The sequence below is a fragment of the Aptenodytes patagonicus genome, chromosome 24, assembly GCF_965638725.1.
Source record: "Aptenodytes patagonicus chromosome 24, bAptPat1.pri.cur, whole genome shotgun sequence".
NCBI classification, from domain to species: domain Eukaryota; kingdom Metazoa; phylum Chordata; class Aves; order Sphenisciformes; family Spheniscidae; genus Aptenodytes; species Aptenodytes patagonicus.
In genome coordinates this window covers 5,414,297-5,428,317 of record NC_134972.1, presented here as the reverse complement: position 1 = coordinate 5,428,317, position 14,021 = coordinate 5,414,297, and the positions used below count along the sequence as shown (strand labels likewise).

The 14,021-nt window shown below is 45.8% G+C and overlaps 1 protein-coding gene across 2 annotated transcripts; it reads left to right on the top strand.

Moving 5' to 3' along the window:
* Nucleotides 1-2,092: 2,092 nt before the first annotated feature.
* TMEM230 (transmembrane protein 230) lies at nt 2,093-7,426 on the top strand. Of its 2 annotated transcripts, none has more exons than XM_076358896.1 (4): nt 2,093-2,193; nt 4,495-4,622; nt 5,106-5,228; nt 6,170-7,426. In XM_076358896.1, exons 2-4 carry the CDS (start codon nt 4,524-4,526, stop codon nt 6,308-6,310), a joined length of 363 nt encoding a protein of 120 aa, XP_076215011.1. In that variant the 5' UTR covers nt 2,093-2,193; nt 4,495-4,523; the 3' UTR covers nt 6,311-7,426. The 2 variants fall into 2 exon arrangements, with proteins under 2 accessions (XP_076215011.1, XP_076215010.1); XM_076358895.1 differs by having other exon boundaries at nt 2,097-2,189.
* Nucleotides 7,427-14,021: the final 6,595 nt, after the last annotated feature.

The following is a 14,021-nucleotide window of genomic DNA, read 5'->3' as shown; positions in this document are numbered from 1 at the left end:
TGTGATAGGGCTACCATTGTGATAGGGCTACCATTGTGATAGGGCTACCATTGTGATAGGGCTACCATTGTGATAGGGCTACCATTGTGATAGGGCTACCATTGTGATAGGGCTACCATTGTGATAGGGCTACCATTGTGATAGGGCTACCATTGTGATAGGGCTACCATTGTGATAGGGCTACCATTGTGATAGGGCTACCATTGTGATAGGGCTACCATTGTGATAGGGCTACCATTGTGATAGGGCTACCATTGTGATAGGGCTACCATTGTGATAGGGCTACCATTGTGATAGGGCTACCATTGTGATAGGGCTACCATTGTGATAGGGCTACCATTGTGATAGGGCTACCATTGTGATAGGGCTACCATTGTGATAGGGCTACCATTGTGATAGGGCTACCATTGTGATAGGGCTACCATTGTGATAGGGCTACCATTGTGATAGGGCTACCATTGTGATAGGGCTACCATTGTGATAGGGCTACCATTGTGATAGGGCTACCATTGTGATAGGGCTACCATTGTGATAGGGCTACCATTGTGATAGGGCTACCATTGTGATAGGGCTACCATTGTGATAGGGCTACCATTGTGATAGGAACTTGTCCCTGCTCAAAGCTGGGGGACAGGATTTCTTGATGCCCCTGCCCTTGATTCTTCATTGGTAGCAGCGCTGCTTTGTTAGTAGGGATGGTTTAGACTGTGGTTTTCTTCTGCTGTGATGCAGATGGCTCCCTGCATGGTTTTCAGCTCCCATGTTGAGCTTTGTCTCGTGTCTCCAGAGCATACCCTGTTTATTCTCTTGAAGTGCCTTAGCTTGCTGGTTAATTTAGTACCTTTAAGAAAACATCTTGAAAGCAAGATCTTTAGGTGCCCTAAAGTTTTTTCAGCAATTGCTGAGTTATTGCCCGGGACAGTAGCAGTGGATACCTTCGATAACCAGGAGGCTGCTTTCACTCCAAATGTGATGCTTCTCAGATTGGATTGCCATTGTGGTACCCACAAGTACTGCAAGTAAATACATGCTTCAGCGAAGAAATGACGATTCATGATGAAATAGGGAAAGATCCTGGTTTTCAATGATACGTGTAAAGCTGGGCTGGTGATTGAAGCAGATTCTTTTTGGTGCGACCTCCTGCTGTAGCAGGGATTGCCATGCTCTTATTTGTGCTACTCATAAACACATTACAAAAATAAGCCAAATGGTTTAATTGCTTACTTTTACAGCTGTAATGACCAAATTGAGTAGCCTCACGTTGTAAGAAACATCCTTTAACATAAGTATCTCTGCACTTGTGTTTTGGCTTGCGTACTGTCTGCTTCCTGGATAAATCCTTAAAAAGCTGAATGTTTACTTTGCTATTGCCATACCCAAACAATCAAACTTAAGATGTTGCCTTTTTTTTAAAAAAAAAAACACCAAACTGGGGGGACTCAGTAAATGCTGTGTGTTTCTCCATGTTTGAGAGAGTAAGCCTTTTGAAGTTTGTATCTTTACATATTCAGACTTTCTTACCAAGGAGAACAGAAAGAAGAAAGGCGGAGGGAGAATTCTCTGAAACTTAAGGAGATCAGGCTTTTCAGGCTCTAAATCCAGCATGTATTTTATTAACTTACAGGAACTGGAACTGTGGCAATTCCTGCAGTTTCCTTGCTTGGAGCAGTTGGAGGAAGTAGATCCCCAGCTGTGTTTCATCTGATGTGTTAATATTGTTCCAGGTGCTGGAAATAATTTGCTGGCTGTAGCTTGTCTGTCACATACTTAGCCCTAATGGAGGGCTGTGCTGTGTCTTGACGGTTTAATGATGTCCAGATCTTCCTTTAGAAAATCAACTTTAAAAAAGTACGTGCAGGAGTGATGTGTATGAACAGGCGCTTTCATAAACCATCTACAAATGCAGCCCTGAAATGACAGATTAGCTCCGGTGGGTCTCGCGTGACGTGGGCCTGGGTGACCAGGACATGGTCCATGCCACCCTGCCCAAGGACACTGTAATTCCAGCTGCTAATGGGGAGTGTGAGGCTGAAAATAACCCAGCGGAGCTGAGTCAGCGAGAGGCTGCTGCCATAACCTGGAAGGAAATTACTGTCATCAGGAATAAACTTCCTGGGTTGTTCTGCGGCCGGGGCAGTGCGGGAGAGAAGCGGCAGCGGGAGAGATGGGTTTGACCAGCAGCGCGAATAGTAGGTAACAGTCTTTGCGTGGTTTTAGTAATGTTTTGAAGCTGCGTGAGGCAGGGTGCGCAGCCTGCAGTTTTTGGGGGAGTTCCCAGACATGTTGTGAACTTCCTGTTTAGCAGCAGAGAAACCATTTCGGGTCTGGAGGAAGGGGGGGTCGGGTGCGTTTATCACGTTCGGTGTGAGGTATGAGCTCCTGAAAGGGCAAGAAATGACGCTCCCCTTCCTTCCTTAGTCCTGGGCAGAGACGGTAGAAAAACATACTGTTTTTATTTAGGGGATAAACAGGATTTTGGCTGGAAGTGCCGTGTTTGCCTTTACTGGCAAGCTCCCCTTGTGAGCCTGCGCTCTACCCTGGAAGCCTTCCCCCAGGCAGTGCGGGTTCTGACTGTGTTTAAAACATGACCGTAGCACATCGTATTAGAAAATCTGGATTACAAGCTTGATTCACCATTTATTTGCCTCTTAAAGAGCACAGTGCTGAGCTTGTTTCTGGTCTTGAAGCAACGTAGAGCACAAGGAGGGTGAAGCTTAGTGGACTTGAACCTGGCCCTTAAACATGAAGGCTGAGAGAGTATTTTTTTTGCATTTGTCCTTAGTAGCGTCTTTCTTGTTGGTAAGCAAGGTAATGGGAAGGGCAGGACAATTTATGCAAGTGTAAATTGGAAATAATTCCTAGGAAGCCACTAGGTCATTATTTACCACGAGCCTGGTAAACAATGGCACAGTCAGTAAGAAGTCCCGTGGTACTTGAGAGTAAAATGGGGCAGAGTCAGGAAATCTGACACATTTCAGATGTGCTGATTGCTTTTGACTTCTTCCCCTACTGCACATCTACCCCCGGGGCACGTGGGAGGCCTCAGGGGTATTTGAGTACTGTGACCTGAAAAACATGGATGTGTAAGAGCTGAGGATGAGTGTTACCACTCCGGAGGTGGGTGGTATTTCCATTATCGATAGGGCTAGAAATGTTTTGTCTGTGCTTGGGTTTTGCTACAAAAAAAAAAAAGCAAGAAGTTCAAGTTAAAGGTACAGCTGTGGAGGTTTAAGGTGAGAGGGTGTTGACTTTTTTATACATGTCAAACTTACTGTGGGAGAAACAAACCTGATGGCAGGAGAACGTGCCAGCAATTAGCGAGAGGGAGGCAAAGGATTTCAGTTCAAGTGGAGACTAAATATTTTGAGGAGCTGCTATTACCTTAGATGCCAAATAGTGTTATGGAAAAAGCATCTTTGTCCCTTCCTGTTGGAACAGTTGGGATACGCACTTTTGTTTCCTTTATTCCGTACTTTCTCAGAAAATAAAAAAAGCTCTTGAAGTTGGAAAGTGTGGGAAGCCTATTTTCTGCCTCACTTCTGGGTATCGTCGCGCTGGGTTGCAGTGCAGGTTCAAGGCTGCGGGTGAGCTGGCACCCAATGCATAGGTCCTGCTGGGAGGAGTTGTCAGGCCCTGTTAAATGGCTCTGCAGTGAGTCAGGGATGTGTTGGCAGGCCGGATCTGGGCTTCAGCTCCTGAGAAGTAGGGCTCCAAGGCACAGAAGGCGGCTGGCTCTGCCCCTCGCCCTGGGACTGTCGCTGCTGGCAGCAAAACCGCAGGGTTTGGCTTCATGGCGTGGTGAAATTGCAGGGTACGGCTCTGGCGTAACTAAATAAAGCTCTGCCCTGAACGCTGCCTCCCTCACAGCTAGACAGACAAGTGACCTATGCTTTTTAGCTCCTCGCTGTTTTTTTTGGTTACCTCATCCACTAACCACTCCATCCCCTTGTCACGCTCCCCCTGAGTCATGACTCGAGCTGTCTCGGGAATGACAGCTCCGTTTCATTCTAGTTTCTAGTGGGTTGGTTATTTTGGGGTTTTTTTGCGAAATGGATCTATTGCAAAATATCCGGCTGGTTGAAAAGCTGCTTTGTTTAGTTCTGGTTTGGGTTTATTTGCTACTGTCCCTGTTTAGGAATAGCTGGACCTCAGACATCACCCTGCTGGAAGTGTGATCTTGCGAAATGAGAGCTGGTTTACACATTGTATATTGTTCTGGAATTTCTATCCGGTTTTAAACACAAGTTCTACCTCAGTTTGACTTTGCTTTCAAATATTGGCAAACCCTGTTGCAGCTATATTCATGCTTTTGTATTTTAGGCTTCAATACAAAGCTTTGTTTGAAAAGATTTAATTTATGAAGAACAAAGTTGCCTTTTGGTTAGTACAGGCTTGACACTCTTGCTTCTCTTAAGTAACTTGATCCATGCCTCTCAGACTCTGTCATCCAGTTTGCTGTGATTGGTTTTTTTTGCTATTCTCTTTGTTTTCCAGGTTCTAGCTGATGCCCAGGCTTCCTTGTAATGATGCCGTCACGTACAAATCTGACTGCTGGGATTCCCAGTAGCAAAGTCAAATATTCCAAGCTCTCCAGCACTGATGATGGATATATTGACCTGCAGGTAAAAAGTGGGGGAGAAAACCTCTTTTTGCTGCTCCTCTGACTGTGAACTACTGGGAAAGGCTGCTATAGCTTTGCATGTGCACGGGAGGCTGCTTTTTTGTTCTGCTGCTGAGCAGCCTCAGCTCAGAAAGGTACAAAGCTAGCTGCAAGCCACCGCTTCAGCCCTTCTCCTCCAGAAAGCCAGTAGAGCTTGACTGGAAACAAGATTGCGTGTTCCATAGGGTCAGATGCATTTCTTTGGAGGGAGGTGAAAATCAGAGCAGATCTGGAAGCAAGGGGTGTAAACGCTGGCTCGGACAGCAGGGTCTCCACGAGCAGGATTCCTTGCAGAAGTGCCATTACAGAGCCCTGCAGCAGAGCTGCCGCGACAGTTTGTCCCATGTCATCACTGCTAGCTGTGGGATTCGCATCTCTGCCATGGTGGGAGGGGGAACTCTGCTGAGTTAAGCTGTTTAATATTTGGGTTTTTTTTTCCATCCAGTTCAAGAAGAGCCCACCAAAAATCCCCTACAAGGCAATTGCACTGGCTATTGTGCTCTTCATGATCGGGACTTTCCTCATTATCATAGGAGCCCTCCTCTTGGCAGGATACATTAGCAAAGGCGTAAGTGGTTTGATTACACTTCTGTTACGAGTTTTGCATTGCTTACCCATTCCTCAAAGCCTGCCGTGAACTCTCGTGTTCAGCGTAGAAATTCAGAGCGAAAGGCCTGTAAGCAGGAAAGTAATCCCGTCCACTGCCTGGCTGGTGTTTGCTGACAGCCCTATTTCTCTGGCAGCAGAGCCCTCTGATGTCTTCAGTGAGCCGGTCTGGAGCAGGTTCGTAGCTGGACTGGAGACCTGCCAGGGAGGGCTGAGTTTCTCTGTCCTCCTTGGGGTACAGTTTCATTTTAATGCTACATCCCTGCAGTGGTCAGCTTGCTGTCCTGGAAAAACTTCATGCTGGGATCATCACTCTTCTAGTGAAGATCATCTGGTAACTTCTGTAGGAGATAACAGACCGCTGCTATATGGGACACAGCACCACTTTTCTCATCTCCCTGCATTTGTGATCTGTTGAAAGGGGATCGGTTGTTCGTAGTTGACTTTCCCCTATGGCACACTTCTCCTTTTACCTTGTGCTGCATGGAATTGCTTTACGGTTGGCAGCTGCTGCTTATCGTTTTGGAAACGGCAGCATTTTTGCTGTATCGGAAGCAGACCAGGCACAGATAGGAGAGCTCGCTCCCCGCCAAACATGCAGCACTTGGCCTGTAGCTGGCAGTTTTGTAATGTGGTTAAGCGTTAGGAGGAGCCAACCCTCCTACCTGAAGGAGAAGTTCAGTTGGGGGTTTCCTGTAGCGAGGAGGAGATGCCAGGGAGAGGACGTAGAGCGCAGCCTGAAGAAAACTAAGGTATTTCTGATTTAAGATGAATTTTTATTTTTTGTCAGCTAGCCAGGCCTTAGGGATGAATAGTTGAGGCAGGACTTAAGAAAAAGGAAAGCTATTCCCCCCCCCCCATACAGATCTCTTCTTAGCGCACTTGCATATCTCTTCTCTGCAGGGAACGGACCGTGCTATCCCCGTGCTCATCATTGGGATCCTTGTGTTTCTCCCAGGCTTCTACCACCTGCGCATTGCATACTACGCTTCCAAAGGCTACCGGGGCTATTCCTACGACGATATCCCGGATTTCGATGATTGAACAATGTATTTAATCACATTATAATTAGGTTGGCGGTAAGAGCTGGTAACTGCCCTGGATATCAGAGGGGGCCTGTGAGATTGTAGATGAAGTATATCAGTCACAAGATGTCAGTTCCTGGTTTTGAGGCGCTGCAGGTTTTTCAGCTGGGGGGGTGGGGGCTTGAACACAGAATTGACCAAAAGGATTGCAACATTAGGTGGGAAGAACATGTGATTTATTGTTATTTTTCCTCTTTTGGTTACATAATGCTGGGTGCTTATAAGAAGTTCTTCTTGACCAAGGCAATTCTAGCAGTTTTCCAAAAATAGATGAGCCAGTTTCAGCAGCAAAGATACTTGTTTTTTCTAACTGTTTTATAGAGTTTATTTTAGTCCTCAGTGAGATTGTGGTTATCATTGAGTTTGCCTTTGCAGACAAACACCATAGTTAAATTCTCCTTTTGCTCTCTGTCCATCAGAAATACTTCCAATCTACTTGTCCTGTGCTTGTCTGGAGTAACAAAAGTCAGATGAGGGGTAAACTGCACTTGCATGAAATAATTTACACATAGTGCATTTGCCACACAACTCCCTGGTAAGACCGACCAAGCTTATTTACTCAGCAAACACATTCTTCAGAAGCAAGCTGTTTCCCACGCCACTGTTACTTTTGGCAAAATCTGTTTATCCTTTAAAAGGACTGTCTTTGGGTTTTGCTTATTATTTCAAACAAACTGAATGGATATGGGGAGAAGAATTGGAATCTGGACTGGGACTCAAGTGTCTAAATGCCAAAAAACTTGGTTTTGACTGGTGTATATTGGAGACACTTGAATTCCAGCTGTCTGTCTGTGTATTTGGAATAATTTTGTTCTTGTGCACAACTCCCTAGACCAGTAAAAAGAAAATCTCTGTGTAGTTTGTACTGAATGGATCCCGTTTGTATTGTTTTGCTAGCTTCAGTGATATATTATTCAGGGAAAACAGATTGGTAGCTCTACTTTATGTAAAGTAAAAACTGTCTGTCTCCTGAAGTGGGAATGAACTCAGTGTCCTGGAGAACACGTACGTGACAAGTAGTGATGCAAGCAGATGTATTTAATATGAATAAACTTCACTATATTCTGTCTACAAATCTTAAGCTTGTCTTTTTCACATTCACAGATCTCGGTGTGCTCTAAAAACTGTTCTGGGCAACCAGATTAAGGCTTTAGCCGAATCTGCTGTTGCCTACTGCTTCCAATTGCTAATGTAGTCAGTCCAATCAGCATTAGGCTTTGCTGAGCCTGCAGCTTTGGAACAGCTCCATCTGCTCTCCAGGACCCTTGGCTGGCTTTGGGGTAGAGCTGGGGACCTGGGATTACCCTCCATAGTGCAGCAATCCAGAGTGCCCTGGGTGCGGCAGGAAAACGTGCTTCTTCAGAAGGTCAGGATTGGCTTTTTGAACCTCGCATGCAGTCCTTATTAAATATGCAAAGACCCCAGACTTCCAATTGCTTTGTTTCGGGGTCCAAATATCCAGTTCCTTTTGTTGTGCAATGTAACAGGAGCAGCGTCTGTTTGAATATGGCTTGCGGGCTGGTACTGATACTCCAGAATTGTCAAGTGTGCCTCGTGTGGACTGGAAGTTTTTGAAAGGAAGAGGGACAGGTATCACTGTTAGTGCAGAGCAGGTCCATGGAGATGTTGAGATGGGAACGGTGCTGGATGAATGCCTTGTTCTGAAAGTACTCTTAAAATTGCCTTTTTTCCTCCTCCAGTGTTCTAGATTAAACCCAAAGCCTGAGCCGAGATCACTTTTTTTAACCTACATCTCTTCCCTTGTTTGACTTAATTGGCTTGCGTGTGCCCCAGTATCGCACTCTGAGGAATAGCTGATTGAACTCAGGATCTCCCTTTCCATCTCTGAAGGGCAACAACTGTGCGTGTCCTCTCATGCTCTGTTGCGTCACGCCGGCCCTCACCTGTCTCACATTCCTGACGCTGCTGGCCTCTGGGCCGATGGCAGTCCTGCTTCCCAGATGTTGTCACGTACTGCTTGGCAGCAGCTGAAATGCGTCCATTAAAGCTGGGTCTGGCCAGGAGAGTGGCTGCTGACGCAAAACCATGAATCAGCCTCTATTAAGGGACAAGAATGTGGGTTGGGTTGGTTTTTGGGAAAGGGGAGAGGAAGTGGAAGGGAAGTTTAGATGGAAAAAGAAAAGGGGTGGGGAGAAGATGCTTTCAAGTGGGGCTGATAGGATGCAGAAAGTTAGGAAGCCTGGGTTGACTAAGAGGGATAAGTAAACGTAGGGGACAGGAGAAGAACACGCTGACATTTCTGGAGGAAAGGCAATTAATTATTTTTTATTTGACAGAAGCAAAGTCCTCAGGCAGCACAGTGTATAAATAAGAACAGTCCCTGCCCTAATGCTCTCAGGGCTGTCTGTACAGGGGAAGGCCACAGGGAAATTTTCCTCTACAGATACTGTTTTATATCTAATTTGGAAAACAGGAGACGCTTCTGGGAAAGAAAAAAGTTATGTTGACAGCTGGCAAAATGTAGATCCAGACGACTTCATTCTTTGAGTTGATGTATTGCATTCTAAGCATGGTTTTCCTCCAGAGTATGAGTCTCTAGATGTTCAAATGTCTATTAATTGTCTAGCTGTAGCGTAGCTAATAGCAAGTGTTCAATTTAATCTTGCAAAATAGCATGAGTTTACATTTATTTCAAGAGATTGGAAAATTTCACTGCAGATATTTTGTTTCTCAGAGCCTGGTCCATACCGTAGCAGTGGTGCTGCTCTGGTGTAGCTCTGAGTGTAATCGGTGCTGTCAGCTCTTTTATTTGTTAAAACGTTACATAAGGATGAAGCTTTCCTCCCAAATGGGGCTGTTGCCCATGCGCTGTTGTTTCGGTGCCTCTGTGCGGATGCATTACAATAGGATCTTTTTAATTTTCATCCCACTCCTGCCGCACTGTGGACCTGCGTGTGTGATTTGCACGGCTGGCTTGGCTCCTTTGCTGCCTTCCCTGAACTCCCTGACTGCGTAGCTGTATCCTTCCCTTGACCCCGGGTGCCAGATGCTGCTGCCAAACCCCACAGTTAATGGCTCTGCTCCTCAGTTCCCCTTCTGTAAAATCATGGGTGTTGTGGGTTTGGGGAGGACTGGCTGGCTCGCTACAGTGGTGAGGGTAATAGGAAAACGCCTGTGAAGAAGTTTCTGGTTCTAGAGCAGGGCTTGAATGACAGATAAGGCACTGGCTGAACACCGATGAATGAGGATAATACTGAATAGCTATTTCCTTTATTGAGCATCATCCATTCTGGGCACTGGGCAAGGCAGCTGTCTCAGAGGAAAAAAAAATAGTCAGCATTTATATAGCTTGATGGGGTAGTATTATGCACAGAAGCTCTGGAGAAAGAACAGGCACCCAGATTTTTGGCTTTTCTCTAGTTTGAGTGCTTGGATTCAGGTATCCTCAGTGATGTTCTTCTATTGCTGTTGTATGCTGTATTTATACGATCACGTACTTAATTTAATACCATAAAGTTTCTGGAAAGACTTTTGGAAATGTGATTCTAGAGTCTTCTGGCCTGAGCTACCAGCAGTCCCAGGGAAATTCCCCCCAATGTATTATTCATAGAAGTGAAGACTCATTTTAAGTAAATCTCTTGATTTTTTTTTTGACTGTCTGGAGTGAGCAAAGCTAACGAAGGTTCCCAAGTATCCTCACAACAGAGGAAACTTCCCTTACGTAGACAAGCTCTTTGAAACATCTAGGTGAATAAACTGTGGGGAACAAACAAGGTAGCAGTGGAGACAGTCTTGGGTAGCTTCAGACATTAACTACAAGCCCTGGAAACTGATGCTAGATCCAAAATGGCTTTTTCTCTGCTCCTCATTTGCAATGGCTCATCGTTAATAGCATATTGTGCTCCCCAAGGCAGAATGGGGCCTGTTCCTCTCCTCTCCAGGAGGCTCGTTACCACTGTTGGTGGTGCAAATGCCACCAGCAGAGAGAGAGATGGCCACCAGTGCCTCCTGGCTCAAAGATGCCACGTGTAACTAATTTTCTAACACTTCCCACAGCCAGTTTCCCTTGAGAAGGGAAATCAGGCAGCAGACTTGTACCAAGTGGTGACATTCAAGTGTAGAGCTAAGGAGTCAATCTGCTGCCCACGCACTGGCTGAGGGACCTCAGTGGGCTTCCAGGAGAGGTTTCGCACGCAAAGATGCTGCTAAAAGCAATGCAATGGTCTCTGCCAACTCAGGCATTGGATAAGGCTGGGGACAGCAAGGGTTTATAGCAAGCGTCGTATCCAGTGCTGCATCTCTAAGGTCTACAAGGGAGATCCTGTAGGAGGATGCCTGCCTGAAAGGGGCTTTCTGTATCACATGGCAAAAATAGAAGGGATGGAGATAAACTCGGCAGTGGAAAGGAGCAATAGGAAAGGGCAGAATTATCCAAAGCGTTGTGCAAATGGTTCTACTAAACCCTTAAAGAGGCAGAAATTGTGCTGCTGTAGGTTGCTTGATGCGATGCAGTGGTGAGGAGTTTCACCAGCCTGGAGACTGTGTGAGCCTCGGGTCCAAATGAAGCCGCAGCCCTGAAGGGCTTATCACCCTATCCTGGTCTCTCAGTTCTTTGTTTTTAAGGTTTGTGGAGGCAGCAATGCTGTGTTCCTTACAGGCTCATGATTTTGCATCTGTCCATACAAAGAACCTTATAAAGAGACATCATTCCCTCTACAGCGAAGCAGCTGCAGGCCCTGCAGTCTGACCCTGGAAAAGGGGGTGTAAGTACTCCAGGCAGCAACTTTAGTTGGGCTATATATGTTTTTTGGCATCACTGTTGATCCTTCTCTCTGAGGTTCTCCATGTGCTTGTGCTGAGGGAGGTTCATGGGATGGGTGAGAAGAGCAAGGCCCATCGCTGGTCCCGTGGTTGTGCAGCAAGAGGAAACTTGAGTTTCTAACTCCTTGTTCATCTTTTCTCAGCAGTGATTTGTATTTCCTCTTACTCTTTTGATAACCTCATCCTTGAGGCCTGGCTGGATGTTGTACTTACTGTTTGACTGTCCGCAGAGCGGGGTGGTTGTAAGGAGGCTGGGCTGGCCAGCAGGTTACTGATCTTAGTCCTGAAAATATTTTAGCAGAAGTTGTGTGAAACATCTGCAGTGATGAGGGAGACAGAATGTGATGACTCACTTGGAGCACGCTGGGTATGACCCCCTGTGCTATAAATATAGCCATAAAACAAATGCTTTGTTTGAACAAACAGCACAATCTGCAACAGCATCTCTAGTGCTTTTCTGGTACCCATCATGCAGGAACACTTAGACCAGCCCCTGCGGTCGGGGTTTGCTTTCTTTCTGTCAACTGCAATTAGCCAAATTCAGCAACATTTGCCACTGAGAGGCTCAGTGCTATACTGCTACTCTTACAGCAATATGGATTTTGCTTAGCGTAAAAGACGACGTAAAAACCCTGCAGGGCAGGAAGAAATGACTTGGCACAACAGTTCTGTCCCTTCTAATCAGATTTGTGCTACGCTCCACTTACGCCCTGGTCTAAACAAGTTTCTCCATGCTCTCTCCGTACTCCTCCCCCTCATGCCTAGTCCTTAAAAGTCCCAAGCATCAGCCCATTCATACAACCATCCCTCGCATCTTCAGCCTCTCCCTAAACTGTTCCTTAAGCTTTCTCCCAGCCCTTCCCTTGGGGTGTTTATCCTGCTCTTCCCAGCAAGATCTCTACCTGCAAAGCACCTCCGGGACTCCTTGGCTGATCCTGCCTTTCCACTTGGCACTCTCCTCGTTGCTGTACTCTGGAGCTGCAGCTCATCAGTTTAGCAGGTAAGTGCAAATTGCCTGGCCCTCAGATCTCTCTGGCCTCCCAACTGCTAGCAGAGACCTTTGGTTTGCCTCTTCCAGCTCAAGGAAGTCAGCAATCCTGCCTTCATTTTCTGCCTTCTCTACCTGGTGAAAAGAAATGTTCTTTGCCTTTTTCCTAGAGCTCTGCGTTCAGCCCAGCTGTGCTTTCATGCTGCAAGGCAGCTGGCATGCTGTGTTCTGCGCTCCCCGTGTGAAATGTGGATGTGCACGTTCACAGCGTTTCCTTTCTCCTTCCTTAATACACAAGCAGCTTGAGGTTTTTAGGAATGTTGGATTTCACTAAAAATAGCTCAGATAGTTCAGTGGGCCATGACAGATTCCTCCCTCCCAAGAGAATTAGCTTTGTTCTGAGATGGAGCCAAGGGTCAAAGGGGGAAAAAAAGCTTAATTGTGGATTAGAAATGATTGTTTCCAAATTATTTCATTGACTGTTTTGCTTCTCCAGACTCAGGCAGACTTTGGTTTCTGCTGGTTAGGTACTTGTTACCTTAAGGCCTTTCCTTCCGTGCCTTCACCCGTGTCTAGGAAGGTGTTAAGAAACTTCTTTTAATTGGAAGTAAGGCAATTATTAGTAGGTCTTTTTTGTGGCCTGCATGGACAGATCTCACTTACGACGAGAATCAGGAAGCGAACATTTCCTTCCTCTACACTGTACTTCTGTTGGATACTGAGCCATGACGCTGTCCTCCATCTCTGGAGCAGCACAAAGGCTGCTCTTGGAGCTTGCCTCTCTGACAGTAACGCAGACCTATGAGACTCATATAATGCTTTTCCAGTCCTGCTGCAATTACAGTAAGGAACAAAATTGCGATGAATCTTCTTTGAGAGGACTCTCTCTGCTCCTGTGAAATAGCAGTTTCGGCACTGAAAGCGTAAGTTCTGTGGAGGAATCGCCACTTCAGCCTGGGCTGTTAAAACGAAGAAAAAAATCCACTAGTCACCACTAATTAATTTTATTTTGAAATATTTACTTGGACTGAAGTAGTAGCTGCTCGTAAGTCTTTAAAGGATTAGCTGCCTGCTAGTCTTTCATGCCTGCGACCATTTATTTAAGCTGTTGCTGCAAATCATGCTGTTAACCTGTCATGCGAGGTTTTAACCTTTCTTTCCTTGTCAGTGGGAAATGTGTGGTACACGTGGTCTTGCTGACGTGATAGTGGGAAGTTAATACATCTGCAGTCAAGTCTTCTGGGTTCTTTCCCCAGCTTGAAAAGCTTCTTGAAGGAGGGGAAAGATAGAAGATGAATGTAGTAATAATTGTTTACTTCAGGCTATTGCAAAGCCTAATGAGGGGCTGTAAAAAGTTTAGGGAACATGAGATGTTTGCAAATGCATCCTACCCCCGCCTCTGTGCTTTTCCATGCGCTGTTACCAGGGCAAATAATTCCTCTCCCTCCCGCTGACCTGTCAGATCGGATGCAGCATTTCCATTGCGCTCCGGCCTGATGTTGGCTTGCATTTGTCATACCGTGTTGCATCATGTTTAATGCAAGCGGTCAAACCAATCGACCAAAACCCAGCTGCCAGGGGAGGGTTTGCTCATGCAAGAGCACCAGTTTCTGAGCTAAAAGCCGTGTTTAGCAAAGGAAAAGTCAGGTGGATTTAGAAGGAATCCTTGAAGAAAGCTGAGAGCTCACCTCAGTAAGGATTATTTCTTACCCTTACGCATGTAGTGTATTTAGCGTAAAAGGGAAAGATATCACGTCCTTAACCCTACAAATACTAATTAGCATCACCATATGATTTTCTAGCAATTGTTTTCATTAATATGTCATTAGAAAAAGTCTACCAGCTCCTATAATCTTCATTTTTCTTGTCTTGACTCTTAACAGTTCATGTCGCAGCATGA